At 41.9% G+C, this 14,819-nt stretch overlaps 1 protein-coding gene across 1 annotated transcript in view; it reads right to left on the bottom strand.

Annotated features, from left to right (window-relative positions):
* The window catches only part of HTR4 (5-hydroxytryptamine receptor 4), a gene marked incomplete at both ends in the record, with an annotated part of 127,959 nt that extends 117,388 nt beyond the window's left edge, over positions 1-10,571 (bottom strand). Inside the window, one exon of the mRNA XM_080804271.1 lies at positions 10,546-10,571. Within this exon, the coding sequence (XP_080660397.1) occupies positions 10,546-10,571 (26 nt within the window). The remainder of the gene's footprint in view (positions 1-10,545) is intronic.
* Positions 10,572-14,819: the final 4,248 nt, after the last annotated feature.

Below are 14,819 nucleotides of genomic sequence, written 5' to 3'. Positions count from 1 at the left end.
AAAACAAATTTCCAGAAAGAAAATAGCAGGTCCTAAGTGTCATAATATAGTCTCTAAAATTGGAGATAGTTCTTGTCATGGTTTTTGAAATTAAAATGATAAAATAAAAAGACTTCAAGGGCCTGGCAGGCAGATGGAAGTCTCTGGCCAGCTCGACTCTGGCTCGGGAAGGTCACTTAACAGTTCAAAATGGCCTCTTTTTGGACGATAGGAATCAATGTTACTTTAGTAAGTGGGGGAGTACCCACCCTCTGGAAAGGCATGTCAGTCAATTATTTAAAACCTGGAAAAGCCAAACAAATGTATCTGCCTGGTCTTCAACTTGAGAATCCAAGTCTAAAAATGTCTGATAACAGACCCACTACGACTCAGATATCTGTGTAGGAGCAAACTGTGAAGATCTCTGACATCGGGCAAACTTGGGTGAAAATGCTGGCTTTACCTCTTCCTAGAAATGTGACTTCGAACGAAATAACAAGCTGTCTCTGCCTTAGTGACCTCACATGTCATAACAGGGACACTATCGGTAAGTATCTTAGTTTGGGCTGCTGTAACAAATTACCATGGACTGGGTGGCTTGAACAACTAACATTCATCTCTCATAGTTCTAGAATTTGGGAGGTTCAGGATCAAGGGGCCAGGAGATGGGGTGTCTGGTTAGAACCCACTTCCTAGTGTGCAGCTGTCCATCTTCTCACTGTATCCTCTCATGCTGGAGAGTAGAACGCTCTCTAGGGCTTCATTTATAAGGGCACTAATCCCATTCACAAGGTCTCCACCCTCATGACCTAATTACCTTCCAAAGGTCCCACCTCTGAGCACCATCACGTTGGGGGTTAGGATCTCACCGTATGAATTTGGGGGGGACACAAACATTTGGCCCATTACAATAAGGAACTCACAGTGGTCTTGGGATTAAACGAGATCACATAGGTCATGTATAAGCATCCAAACCATAGCAAACCATTCTTGTCAAATGACCAAGATAGCAAATAACAACCAATTGTACTATTTTCCAAGTATTGTCTAAACCCATCCTTCAGATTTAGACATGTTTAGTGAAGTCAAATTTTAATCTAAATTATATACCCTTTAGATAAGAGTTTGTTGTCTTTGGATAGCTATAAAATAATTTGAAAAAGCAATGATTTTGTAAAACTTGGGTTTTAGTCCCTGGTTGATAATTTGTTAGCTGTGTGGGCTTAGGAAAAACCACTTAACCTCTCTGAAACCCTTTGTATTTCTTTTGTGTACTGTGCTTTGTGAGGATTCTAGAGCTACAAACTCCAGGCAAGGATCTAGATAATGGAAAGGAGCTTTGGGAAGAAACTGCAAATAATTCTCAGGGTCAGTCATCTGCTTCTTGAATCTCCTAACAGCTAATTCTCATTAAGAGAGACAAAAAAGTTCCACCTTGCAAAGACGGGATCAAGGTGACCTTTCACTACAGACTGTGCTCCAATCCTATTAATTATAAGCACTGAGGATATTCTGATTGGACGGAAGCTATGCATCAACTGGATCTTATAAATTTTTTGGTAAAATTAGGCAATACCTCAGGGCACCTGGGTGGCTCAGTTGGCTAAACGTCCAACTCTTGGTTTTAGCTCAGGTTGTGATCTCATGGGTCATGGGATCGAGTCCTGCATGGGGCTTGTACTCAGCTCAGAATCTGCTTGGGATTCTCTCCCTCTGCCCTTCCCTTCACTTGTGCACATTCATGCACTCTCTCTCAAATAAATAAATCTTTTTTTAAAAAATAGGCAATACCTCAATCCCTGTGTATATCATCTACTGATTTACACAGGTTCTGAGAAACTATCTAGAAAAATCTTCTTGAAATTTGAGATTTAAAGAAAGATGGGTGATGGCCAAGATGAGCCCAAAAGAACCAAGCTTCAGTGAGGGATGCCAAGATGTCCTAAGAGAAGGAACCAGATACGCCAGGGTTGACCAGGCCAGAGAGAAGGACGTAGGTGAGTGGCAGTTCTGAGAACGTGAAACAGTTGGTACAGATGTTCATTAGGACACAGCCCTTCTGTGTGCCTCTCGAAGATTCGTCCTGAGATGTGGACATGCTGCACTGCTGGTTTCTGAAACACTTCTGCCTCAAGCAGTTCTCGTAGGGGACCCACTCCGATCAAGAAACACACAGAAAGCACATTCCTCTCCCTTTACGTGTGTAATGACGTTGAGTCCCGGGGGCTAGGTCATTCAGCAGGAGAGGAGTCAGATGAGTGCCCCAGTGGAACACTACAGCTGGAGGCTGCCAGAGCTCAGCGTGGGAAGCAGAACAAGTTCAAGGCCACATACAGCACTCACTTTCAAAAGTAATGGCAAATACCCCAAACACGGGGACAGCGTGAACTGGGGAAAAGACAGCTTCCTGCAGATGGAGATGGAGACTCAGAAACACTGAACTCCCCGTGTTTATGTTCATGCCATCACATGTGAGGTCACAGATGTGAAGCCCGGTGCATCAGTTCCCCGAGCTCGAGGTTCCCCAAGGAACCAACGTTATAGGGAAGAAGCTGTACCTGTTATTGTCCACTTTCAGGCACTCATCTTAGCCAGAAGGTAGAAGCCTGAAAACAACATTTTCCATACTTCCTCTCCCCTTTCCAAATGGAAGGTTCAGAATGGGAAAGTGGATCGCAAGAGGGAAAAAGGACCATTTCTATCCAGGATCTGGAGGTGTTTCAAGCAGTGAGAGCAGTAGCTAGTGGTTCCCTGAGCAACAAATGTGACAGTACAGCGCTTCCTGAAGATTCGTGGCTTCCTAAAGATCAATGAGTGGGACTCATAGAGTGGACAGCCCCACCTCCTACTCTTTCAGGAGCTTTGGGACCAATTGCCTGCATTACACCTCCCTTTGCTTGAAATAGATACAATAGCTTCCATTGTCTGGATTTCCATTTACTTCCATTGACAGAGGCAGAAAGAAAGAAGTCAGAGGTGTTTTCCTCTAAACAGAAATCATCAATCAAAGGATTAATTGCATATAAAAGAAAGTTGACTATAGGACGAGAGCACAAGAGTAAGTGTCAAAGAGATACAATCCTAGATCCTAGGTCCTCCAATTTCCACACATCCAATTCTAAGTTCATGGGAGCTGCAGAGTGAAGAGACAACAGTGCTGGACAAAGTATAAAAGAGCAGGGTCACATCCCTAATACCACATCTGTGGCATTAGGCTACAGATCAGCCTTAACACTGAGGGTCTCCCATCACCTGTAGAAAGCACAGTTTCCTCACCAGAGGATGGGCCCAATCAGAGACAAATCATCAGAAAATCTAATGGTCAGCCAATTAAATCGATACTGAATTTAAGCCATCAAGAAACATCTATCTCGACTGCAGTAATTGATGAGCCGTTCTACTGCTAATCAAAATCCCACATCTCATGATTATTGTGGAGGACTGAAGACATTTAGCAATTGCTCCATGTGGACCATGTATGAGATACTATATTAAGAGCCTTGCCCAGTTTACTTCCAATTCTCACAAGAAAAAAAAAAAAAAAAACATTTTCAGATGTCCAAACAAAAGGCTCAGAGAGATTAAATAATCTGCTCAGGGTCATACAGCTATTAAGTGGGGAAGCCAAGACTTGAACCTGCATCATCCCATTTCCCAAAACACCACTCTCCCGGCATCCTGTGGTGCTGCTTGCTGAAATCATCCTGGCGCCTGGAATTTGGAAGCAGGGGAGTGTGACATGCACAGGAGAGGACTGTGGGCTTAGCTCCGGGAGCACACTCTCAGGCTGCAAGAGCCCTGTGCTTTAATCCTCTCTCCATCCTTGCCACGGTCTCTAGCTTGAGGTCCCCTGTGACCCCAGGAGGCACACACAGGGATATCCACCAGAGGGCAAGTTCCAGTTAATATTTGCTGTGGTCCTGATCTAATCAAAAGACTAATGGAATTATCACCGTTTTATCAGTCAAGCAATAAAGTTGAGTATTATTCCCATTTACATTTCTAAAGCAACATAAAAATAACCCCTTTCAAATGGTTACCCACTCACTTTCTCCTTATATGCTAATGCATGCCACAATTTCAAAGCCTGATGAGAGATTTCCTGCAAAACATTTCACTGCCTTAAAGTTTCACATATTCACAGCTTCAATTGCCAGGATACAAACATGAATTAACTCTGGTTCCAAATCAATTACATACTGGTAAGTCTTGAGGGCAGACAAGTCTTACAAGCGGATTTCAAACACTATGAGGTATCTTAAAGCTTTAGAATATTTAGCATTAGAAATCCCCACTTCATCCTCAGACTTCGGTGAAACACATGTATTGTCACCAGTGTTCATAATCAAACCAAAAGTCAAGACCCTTATTTTAAAAATTGCTCTTTCTCTTTGCTAAAATCAAATCACTTCAATGAATTCTTGCAGTCACAGTGATTTCCAACTAATTTCATTTCTTCACTTGAAGAAAGGAACTGCAACCTTGTGCCATGAATCAGAGCAACTGGGTAATTAATTCAAAGACGCCACTCACCTTTGTTATGGTTTTTAATTAATGTCACGTGTGTATAGCAGGTGACAGCATGTACATGAAGAGTATGTATTTTATATGTTAAAATATTCAGCTTTGGGTATTTATTCAGATTTTTCTGGGTTTCATACAAAAGCCTGCCATTTTGGTCTTCTGTTCAGAAACGTCTAGTGGCTCCCCAGCACGAGGTGTCAAGCCCTACCAAAAAGAGAGGAAAGAAAGATTCTCCCTCCCACGTGGAAAACTGGTTTCTTTTCAGATTCCTTTCTCCCTTCCCTAAAGTGACTAACAAGAATAGACAATGTAAGATATTGTTCAGGAAGCAAAGGAACAAGATGAAGTGACAAAAAGAGCCGCAAAAAGGAAAATAAAGGCATGCTACAGCCATAGTAAGTGCCTGGAGCATTTCTGTCACTTGCCAGTGGTTAATTTTAAACTTGGCTCTGAGTTTCCTAGAAACCCTAGCAAAAGGAGGAAAATGCTACCATTTATAGGATTCATCATTCTTGCAAGATGCCTTCTTGGCTGGTAATGAGAAACATGAATGAGAAAGCACAACCATTATTCTGTGGAGGACAGAATCCTAAAACAGCAGGCAAGCATAGATAGCCCATGGGGCAAGGAGGTCAGTCAAGGGTAGGAAGAGGCCAGAGCTAAAAAGAATTAAGGTATAAAGTAAATTTTTTCACTACTGGAAGTCTGGGGTCTTTATCTTGAGAAACCGTCAAAGAGCAACTTTGTATATATTTGGACTTTACGTCACTTATCTCCTCTCCGAACCCTGCACTTTCTGAAACTAGAAATTGATAGGCAAAAATTCTTGGAACCTTTTTAACTGTAATAAACAGCAGGAAGCGGGGGCGGGGGCTGGGGGGGCTGGATTGCTTTACGGATCATACCCAAGCCCAGGAAAACACGCCAGAGAAGAATCTGGTAGTTAGGGAGATAAACCATGAGAGACCCTGGACTCCGGGAAACAAACTAAGGGTTTTAGGTAGTTGTGGGGTGGGGTATGAGGGGGAGAGGGTAGCCAGTTAATGGATATTAAGGAGGGCACATGTTGTGACGAGTACTAGGTGTTTTTTGCAAGTAATGCATCATTGAACACTACATAAAAAACAAATGACGTACTATACAGTGGCTAACTGAACATAGTAAGAAAAAAAGGGGGGGCGAGAATCTGGTAGTTAAAACAAAACACAAAGCATGGGCTATCTCTGAAGTCAGTAACTGGTTCAGGGTGTCATTAAGTAGTTATCATGCGTTTAGGGATAGCCCTGCGGTAAGGCCCCAGCAGGTTCACTGCGAAGTGCAGGCCGATGGTGTCCTACAAAGAGTATTTGTTGCAAAATCACCAAAGCCACTGTTTCCAGTCTCTGTTCTTCAACCTTTCAAGAAGAACACAAGCTGTCTCCTCCAGGGCCCCAACAAGAAGCAAACAGAGCAAACAAACAAACAAACAAACAAAAAACTAACAAACAAAGAAAAAACAACACCAGGTGAGCGTCAGATTGTCTGGAAAGAGCTGCCTGCTGACTGGTAAGTTGGTGAGACACTATTTACCAACGGAGAGGACTGTCAGGCACTTGCCTCTATCCAAGGTCTGATTCACTGCCGACCTTTCATCGTGAGTCAATCCATCCTACATGGACTGTCCTCTTCAACTTGACACCAACCATGGACTGCATGGTTTAGTTGCTTAATAAATGTACATAAAACAAATGAAAGAACCCTCACTTACTTCTATTTATACACAGAGCAATGTTATTTAAATACTGTAGTTAAATCCAACTGCTATAAAACAAATGGGATTAAATGTTGGTCATATTTTGGCTACCCAGTCTCCAGTCCCTCTTCCTAAAAAGCACCAATTTCTTTGGAGAACTTAACTCTTCCCCACTGCATGTCATCTTCCTGAGTGGTACCTGCCTCCTACTATAAAACCTGGACAGCAAGGACCACATGTCTTAGCTCGGCCAATCAGATGTCATCTCCCAGGACTCCAGGACTCTCCCTCTTGAGTAGCATATGGAAAAAGGACATGGCTGGAAATGGAGGGTATTATGCTAAGTGAGATAAGTCAATCAGAGAAACACAATTATCATATGGTTTCATTCATATGTGGAACATAATAGTGCAGAGGACCATAGGGATGGGCAGGGTGGGGGAACTGAATGGGAAGAAATCAGAAAGGGAGACAAACCATATAAGACTCTTGACTCCTGCAAAACTAAGGGTTGCAGAAAGGGACATGGGTGGGGGGAGTGAGGCAACTGGGTGATGGGCATTAAAGAGGGCATGTGATGTGATGAGCAGTGGGTGACATACTCAACTAATGAATCACTGAACATTATAACAACAACTAATGATATACTATACCTTGCTTAGTTGAATTTAAATAAATAAATAAGTAAAATTTTAAAACTTCAAAAAAAGGAAAAAAAGAAAAGAAAAAGGAAATGATTGGATGTTATCCATGATGCAGAAACTGAGCACTTCTTCCCGTGGTTGGCCATCTTCCCACTTCCTCAGCTCTATGAGAACTCCCAAAGTTCTTGTTACTTGCAAGACTGGTTCTCCACGGCATCTTTGCCTTAAATATTTGACCCTGTACATTGGGGCTTCCCCAAGATAACCTCTGAACACGTTAGCAGGTTAGTTTCTGGTGCTGCAGCCAAGGACACTGACAGATACCCATTGGCAAGGATCAAGCTTAATTAGCAAACTCAACTGAATGAAACCAAAGAAACAAAAAATGAAGGGGCCAGAGTGGCCTGAGAAAATACTTAAACGTTAGACGTTTTATTTAGCCCTAAATGTCACTAGGACTTCTCTGTCCCTTGATATCTGGGGAAAATTGGCCAGAGTCTCTCAATTCTACAGCCCATAGGGCTTTTAAAACTTTTACTCTGGTTTCTGAAGTTTTCCCAGGCATGCACACTCTTCTGTTACCCTGTGTGTTTTAAGTGTTCATCCTCATATGTGAATTCTCCCTCCCAAACACACCCGGACAGGAGTGTCAGCCCTGTCACTAAGATACACTCATGCACGCACACACGGTCACATAAAATATGTGTCACCTAGTGGAGGCACCATGGTTCCGTGGTCTTGAGCAGGTCACTTCAGCTCTGTGGGACGTCGTTCCCACACCCTGTAAAGCGGCATCATAATGGCAAGGGCCTCCGAGGACTGCTCGAAAAAATCGCTTAAAAAAACTTCACGTGTATTAAGTTCATAGCTCAGACGCAGTCAACATCGACTCTCCATTCCTAGTCAAGCTAGAAAATTTTTCTAAGGAACGGGAGCCTGGGAGAGGTCAGCACACACACCATACACACTTCAAACAAACAAACAAAGATTTTCCAACCTAACTTCTCTCAGAGTCCCTCTCAGGCAACCTGCCACTGGATGGTGCACGCTTTTCCAAGCAGTGCCCCATCATCTCTTTTCTTCTCCAACCTTCTCCCTCCTCTGTTCACTCCTTTTCCCGTCTTCAGAGCAAGCCGAAAAATTCCTCTCCTGTACCAGAACCCTAACCCTTTGGCTCTCGTTTTATGTGGGAACTTCACAGACCAAAAGTGTTTCCTTAACTGAAAAAAAAAAAAAAAAAAAAAAAAAAAAAAAAAAAAAGAATTTCTGGTTCCTGCTCTTGAAGTAATAAAATTTATTCTATCCAATTCTACCTAGAACGTTGGTTTCTAGAACCTACTCACTGACACAGCAAACTTATAAATTTTTTCACATCCTGTTACTAATGAGTATTTTGAAATTATGTAATATTTTTCCTTATACAAACTTACTTTCCTTTTCCTTTTTTTTTTAAGATTTTATTTATTTATTGGACAGAGAGAGACACAGAGATAGAGGAAACACAAGCAGGGGGAGTGGGAGAGGGAGAAGCAGGCTTCCCACTGGACAGGGAGCCCAATGCAAGGCTTGATCCCGGGACCCTGGTACCATGACCTGAGCTGAAGGCAGACGCCCAACAACTGAGCCACCCAGGTGCCCCCTACTTTCCTTTTTTTAAATAAAATTATTTTTACATTTTAAATGAATGTAGTTTAAAAGAAAACTGTATTTCTCCACTGTAAGTGCCAAACTAGTATTATGCATCATGATATGGTTACTTTAAAAAGCAATATTTACGTAGAAATAACAAAAGATTCATATACCACCTAAAATCATTATGTATTACAAGTGATCTATGCGTCACAATTTGGTAAATATGAGCCTAAAATATCACTTTTATTATGAACACCCAGAGGCTGGACTGAGGAGGATATGAGTGGAAAGTGTGTACATTTTCATGTTACTAATAGTGTGGGTAGAGAGGGGGAGTGAATGAGGTTGAACATATGTTGATGGGATCAGGTTGGAAATCTGACAGAGAGGGTGGTCCAGAGAGAAGATTCTGGGGAGCAATACCATCCTGTACCCCACAATATTATTCCATAGCACCCAGGAGAGTGGCTAACGTTCGTTTAATTGAGCTGTATTCTGCTGTTACAATTCAATGCTACTATAAATAACTGTTGAAAAGCTGGAAATGTTAGGGATCATAAAATCTGAATTATCCAAAAAGAAGTTCACTTTAACAGCTGATGCAGTTTGACACAGTGTTTGAAACTTAAAACAATGGCATAACTTCTCATCATCAACATGGTCCCCTTTGGCCTTTTAACAGAAATCAACAACAACAACAAAAAAACATTGAGATTCTCCAGATTCCACTCTGCTTTCCCTGCACAAAGCTCCTCACAAACTTTTGGAGGAAAATTAAACACATGGCACCGGCCTCAAAATCAGTGTCAAAGTTCTTAGACTTTGCACCAAGTCAGAGCGTTGGGTGAGTAACGAAGTCTAGGATGCTTCTATTGCAAGTGGAAAATGTTTTATAGCTATAGGGCCTCTGTGCATAGCTAGGTACACTAGAATCCACCCGGAAATATATGTATTTCCAACCCAATTGGGGTTGGGTATACGTATCCACACCAATATATGTATATCCAACCCATTGGAAATATATGTAATATATCAACAATGAGTGGGTGATCAGCAATTCTTTATTAAATACCCACCATGTGCCAGAAATTAGGCATGCGACCCCTTCTGCCCTTAAGGAATTCCCGGGTTTGGGGTGACAGTATGTCTCTGCAGCTCGAATCGCATTACACTAGACTCTCTGTCAAGATATTTGACAGCTCCCTTTCATCACGGCATTGTACTACGTCAAACACGGAAGCGCTGTGCCCTTGAGCTATACCTGAAATGTGCTCTCCTCTAGTCTCAGGTGAAAGAAGCACTGCTCCCACGACTGCACCAGAACATATTTTTTTTTTCAGAATGTTTTCCAGCTATTGATACAGACGACTAATGCTCAGCCCCAAATGCCAATTCATAACATTCAAGCCTTGTTGAAGACAATTTTCTTCACCCTATTTGATTGCGCCAAATAAAATGCAGCAAACCTTCAGAGAAAATCTTCCTTAGGAGCCGCCCTATTATCAGATCTCCAAGGGTTGCAGAAAATAACAGGAAAACCAAACCAAACCATCTACCCTTATGTAAGCATACCTTGCAGCCATCAAGCCACATAATCTAATGGCCTGGTTCAAATAAGAGGTGGGCAGACCAGAAACTGTTATAAAAAGCTATCTGAATGTATACCTGAGGTTTCGATGTACAGAGAGACACTCTTCAGCTATTTTTACCCCCATTTAAACACATCTTCTTTCTTCCTATTAGAGAGATGAATATCTATTTTCATATTACACCGCCTCTCATAATGCAGACTTTTAGTAAAAAGCATCTGGAAATATTTCCAGCCATATTATATTTATGACTTAAGTAGAAATGAAAAAAAAACCCTCTAATAATCAAACAACATGGCACTCATGATTACATATGAAACACTGAAGAAAATCCGCATCTGCCGGGTTTGTAACACTACCAAAATACATTTTTCAGAGGCTTCAGAGTTCAAATGGCCATAATTTACAGCAGCATATTTATAGTATATATGGAAATATGATATACCTCACATTAGCATCAAGTTCATCCATTACAGGAAATAGGCATGTGTGAGTTGGATCTCAGTGCCCACAGGGTCCTGTATGTGAGGAAAAAAAAAAAAGTTAGACAATGAGTTAATTTAGGAAAATACAAGTCCTTACTAAAGGAAAAAAGTGCCAGCTAGTCATGGCTTCCTATTTAGTAAGACTCTTGTTTTGGGGCGCCTGGGGGTGCCTTCAGCTCAGGTCATGATCCCAGGGTCCTGGGATTGAGCCTGTGTTGGGTTCCCTGCTCAGTGGGGAGCCTGCTTCTCCCTCTCCCTCTGCCATCCACCACTCCACCCCACCCCCGGCTCGTGCTCTCTTTCTCAAATAAATAAAACCTTCAAAAAAAAAAAAAAGACTTGTTTTGTAGACTATCAGAAAGTATTTAGTAAATCATACTATAGCAAAAAGCTACTGGCATACTGAAGTATGACAGAGTTGAGTACTACAGTTCCTTTAGCATTTTATTAATCTCCTGGAGATTAAAACACACAGGTACTTCTCTGTACTCCACCTTAATCAGTTTACTTCTTGTTGCTCTTCCCAGAAACACAGCTTATTTACCCGATCTGCTTTAGGACACCAGCTAGCGAAAATAAGTTGCTATCTCGTCACGATTAAAATGGTATCTTGCCTAAAATGGTCTGCCGTCTTGTTTCCCATGAAGATCTTCGGGGTTGGTTTTTCTTCTTTAAACTCTTTTTGAGGCTAGGTAATCATATGCCCATTTGAAAATCCAGTAAACTCTTGAGAACTCCCTGCCCAGAAACAATGATGGACATGCACATACATACACACTTCCAGAGGGGCGCATGATTTCTTGAAGCCCATTCATGAACTCCAGGCTCAGAACTCCAAATGTAAGGGAAGTTCACTTTCAAACTACCAAAAGTCCCTCTACCAGGGACTCTTAGAAGACCTGACATACTTTCCTGGGAAGGTACTCACTGATCTCCATCAAGTTAGCCCTTTTAACTGACTGCAGTTTCATTTTTCAGAAGAAAATGTTTTGTGTCACATTTGTTCCACACCATGGCAAGTCAGAGAATGTAGGGGCAGGTCCTGGGGTGCTTCTTTGGGGGTGTCCCTGAACTAGCCCCTTTTCCCTTATGAGTTTCATCATTCACTTCTCAGTAAACAGAGGAACTGGAGGAGATGATCTCTGGGTTCACTTCTAGTTCTGACATTCTATAATTCCATCTGCTGATTTTCTAATCAAATCTTACCAAGAAGAAGCTATAAATCTGTTTATCTACACAACAGAACCATGAACCTCAGCCTGGGCCCTTGGATGCTTTGGTCAGGGTGGACCAAACACACTTGACTGGCTGCCAGGAAGAGAATGGCAGACCCCCAGAGTTGGAAAGGATGTAGATCTCTCTGTGTTTTCCAGTGTTTGTTCTTTAGAACCTCGTAGATGAACAAGGACTTCTGTGGGCATTTCTGAGTCTGGGGCAAGTATGGGGGAAGGCTTAGCTTCCAGGACTCTGAACCTCAAGCAAAGTAGCTCCGTCCACTTCAATCTCTTTTACGTCTTTGAATCCGAATAATCTTTGATTTGAAATATTTAAGTACAAAGCCTTAACTATTGAAGGGACAGGCCACATCCTCCTTTTTCGTCTACTTAGATCTTTCTTGAAGTGATCATATCCATTCCCGTGGCTTAAAATAAAAAGCATTTCAGAGATGCCTGGCTGGCTCAGTTGGTGGGGCACGGGACTCTTGATCTAGGGGCTGTTAAGTTTGAGCCCCGTATCGGGTACAGAGATTACTTTTAAAAAATGTTTTAAAATAAAATAAAAAGCATTTCAAACTGAACTCTACATTTCCCACTCCCAACACAAAAATCTTAATCCTCCCCTAGTGCTTTCCATTTCGGCAAATGGTGCCACCACTGACCCAGTTACTTAAACAAACAACCCCATTTTCTCACACCCTACAACCAAACTGTCAGCATTCATCCTATTTTGAAAATGATTCCTTAACCTAAGTTTTTCTCATTCCCTCCAGAATCAGCACCCTGGTCCACACCACCATCTCTTTTCCTTGGATCCCTACATGCCCTCTCTAACTGCTCTCCTGCTTGCCCCACGGTCATTGCCCCCACAGGAGCTGGCAAGGGATTTTCAACATGTAAATCAAATCATGTCTTGCCTGCATAAAATTCTAGAGGCTTCTAGTCACCCTTAGAATAAAATCCAAACTCCTTATCATGGCCAACCAGACCTGAAGTGATCTGGTCCCACCTAGCTCCTCCCCAACCTCAACTTTAGCCGTGACCCACCCCTTCAGTGCCCTTGAGTTTCCTGGTTTTGCTACTTTCCTTGGCCATAAAAGTAGATTTTCACCTCACTGCCTTTTCACTCATTGCCTCCTAACTACTGCTCAACTGTCACTTCCTCATTGAAGTCTTCCCTGATCACCTGAGTAGAATTTCAGACTTCATATTCTAGAAGTTTCTATCCTCTTTATCCACTCTATATTCTCTTACTAGCACATGCATTATTATATACTCCATTGTTTCTTTATTAGTAACTGGTCTTCCTCACTAGAATAGTTTCAAGAGGGCATAGTTAGATACCTGATCACTATTACATCCTTAGTGCCTAGAAAAATACCTGGTACGTTACATTCTCTTCATAGATACTTATCGAGTCAATCTATCTAACTAATTAGTTTTGCAAATGAAGAATAGGATTGAGAGTTTGTGAATTTCCAACTGGGAGCTAATCTATAGATCATCCAGGGCACAATACAGTAATTTTTAAAAGTAGCAAAAAACCATCTCCTCTATTTAGTTACCTTTTACTAAGTGTTGGCAAGGGCCAAACACTGTCTTTTTTTTTCCTCTTCTTCCAGCCTCAAAGTCTTTTGTCCCTAATGTAAGGTGAAGATACTATGAGCCAGAGAGGCTAACTGACTTGCCAGTCACCCGGCTGGCACTTGGCCAAACTGGGAACAGAATCTAGGTCTGTGAATTCTGAAACTCAAGCTTTATTTCGTAGAGTTCTTATCATCATATCACACTTCCTTCTACTAGAAGAGAAAGAATCCTTCTTCCTCTGAAAAGAGCACTTTGAATTTCCTTTGGAGAACCATCCCTCCCCGGCCTCAGTCCCTGGGTCCAGTGATAAGCACCAGACTGGCTCTGGCCAATCAGAACAGTTCACTCCCTGGCCGGAATTCCTTTGCTCACCAGCTAGACTAGTGAAAGCTAATCCTGGGATTTTTGCTAGAAAGAGTCTCTGTTTTCCCTAGTGTTGCTAGACTGTTAAGACTTTCAGGATGAAGCTATTGGGGGCCATCAATGCCACTTTGTGGGGAGAGCCTGTCCAGAATGAAGGTAACCACAAGGAAAGCAGAGTTGGAACATAGAGAACTTGAGGTTTCAGATACAACGGTGTCTTAAGACAGTTTTACACCTGAACTTTCCAATTATATGAGCCAACATACTCCTTTCTGTTTTCCCTTCTTCCCCCCCCCCCACCCCCGCTTCTGAAGCCAGTTTGAGTTGGGCTCCAGCGATTTCTTGGAACCAAAGAATCCTGGATAATAGACCAAAAAAAAAAAATCAATATTGTATTTATATACAGATTAGAAGGAAGAAAAACTGGAACTAAGAAAACCAGTTAAGAACTCGCTGAAGATCATCTCCTTGAAACTGCATTTGAAAATATTACAACACTGGGGAAAAAAAAAAAAAACCTGATACTGATATATTCATGGCAATACACATTGTTATGTCTTGCTCATCAGAAACCCAATGAGCAAATTTAAAATGATTGCCATTTAACAAGCCAGTGAGACAGCCTGTATTTTGTCAGAGAGAGAGAGGAACAGTAACAGAAGATAAATTGGTGCTGATTTGTATCTATCCTGATTTGATTAATCCATCACAGTCCACTATTTTCTGCCATGCTCACCAGGGCTAACTAATCAGAAGCGAGATTACAGGGACACCTCTTGTCAGGAAGATTGCATATAGCAAGAGGGGTGTTCAAGGAACCAGTGTTTTTATCTCACATACTTACATTTCTGGCTCCTTAACCACCTAGGCAATTAAAGATGCAATCAACTGAGAACATCTCTTATGTCTGGGTATAAGCTATGTCACTTCTAAAAGTTCGGCCAATCTGAAATTCAATTAGACCACATGTACGTTTTAACCACAGTCATGCTGTATCCTTATCTAAGGACAAGGAGGGAGATCCCCATGTTGGTCTCCTTCAGGGAAACGGTCCTAGATTCTCGTAA

This window comes from Martes martes, assembly GCF_963455335.1.
Source record: "Martes martes genome assembly, chromosome: 5".
In the NCBI taxonomy this organism is placed as follows: Eukaryota; Metazoa; Chordata; class Mammalia; order Carnivora; family Mustelidae; genus Martes; species Martes martes.
This window is presented reverse-complemented; position numbering and strand designations above follow the sequence as displayed.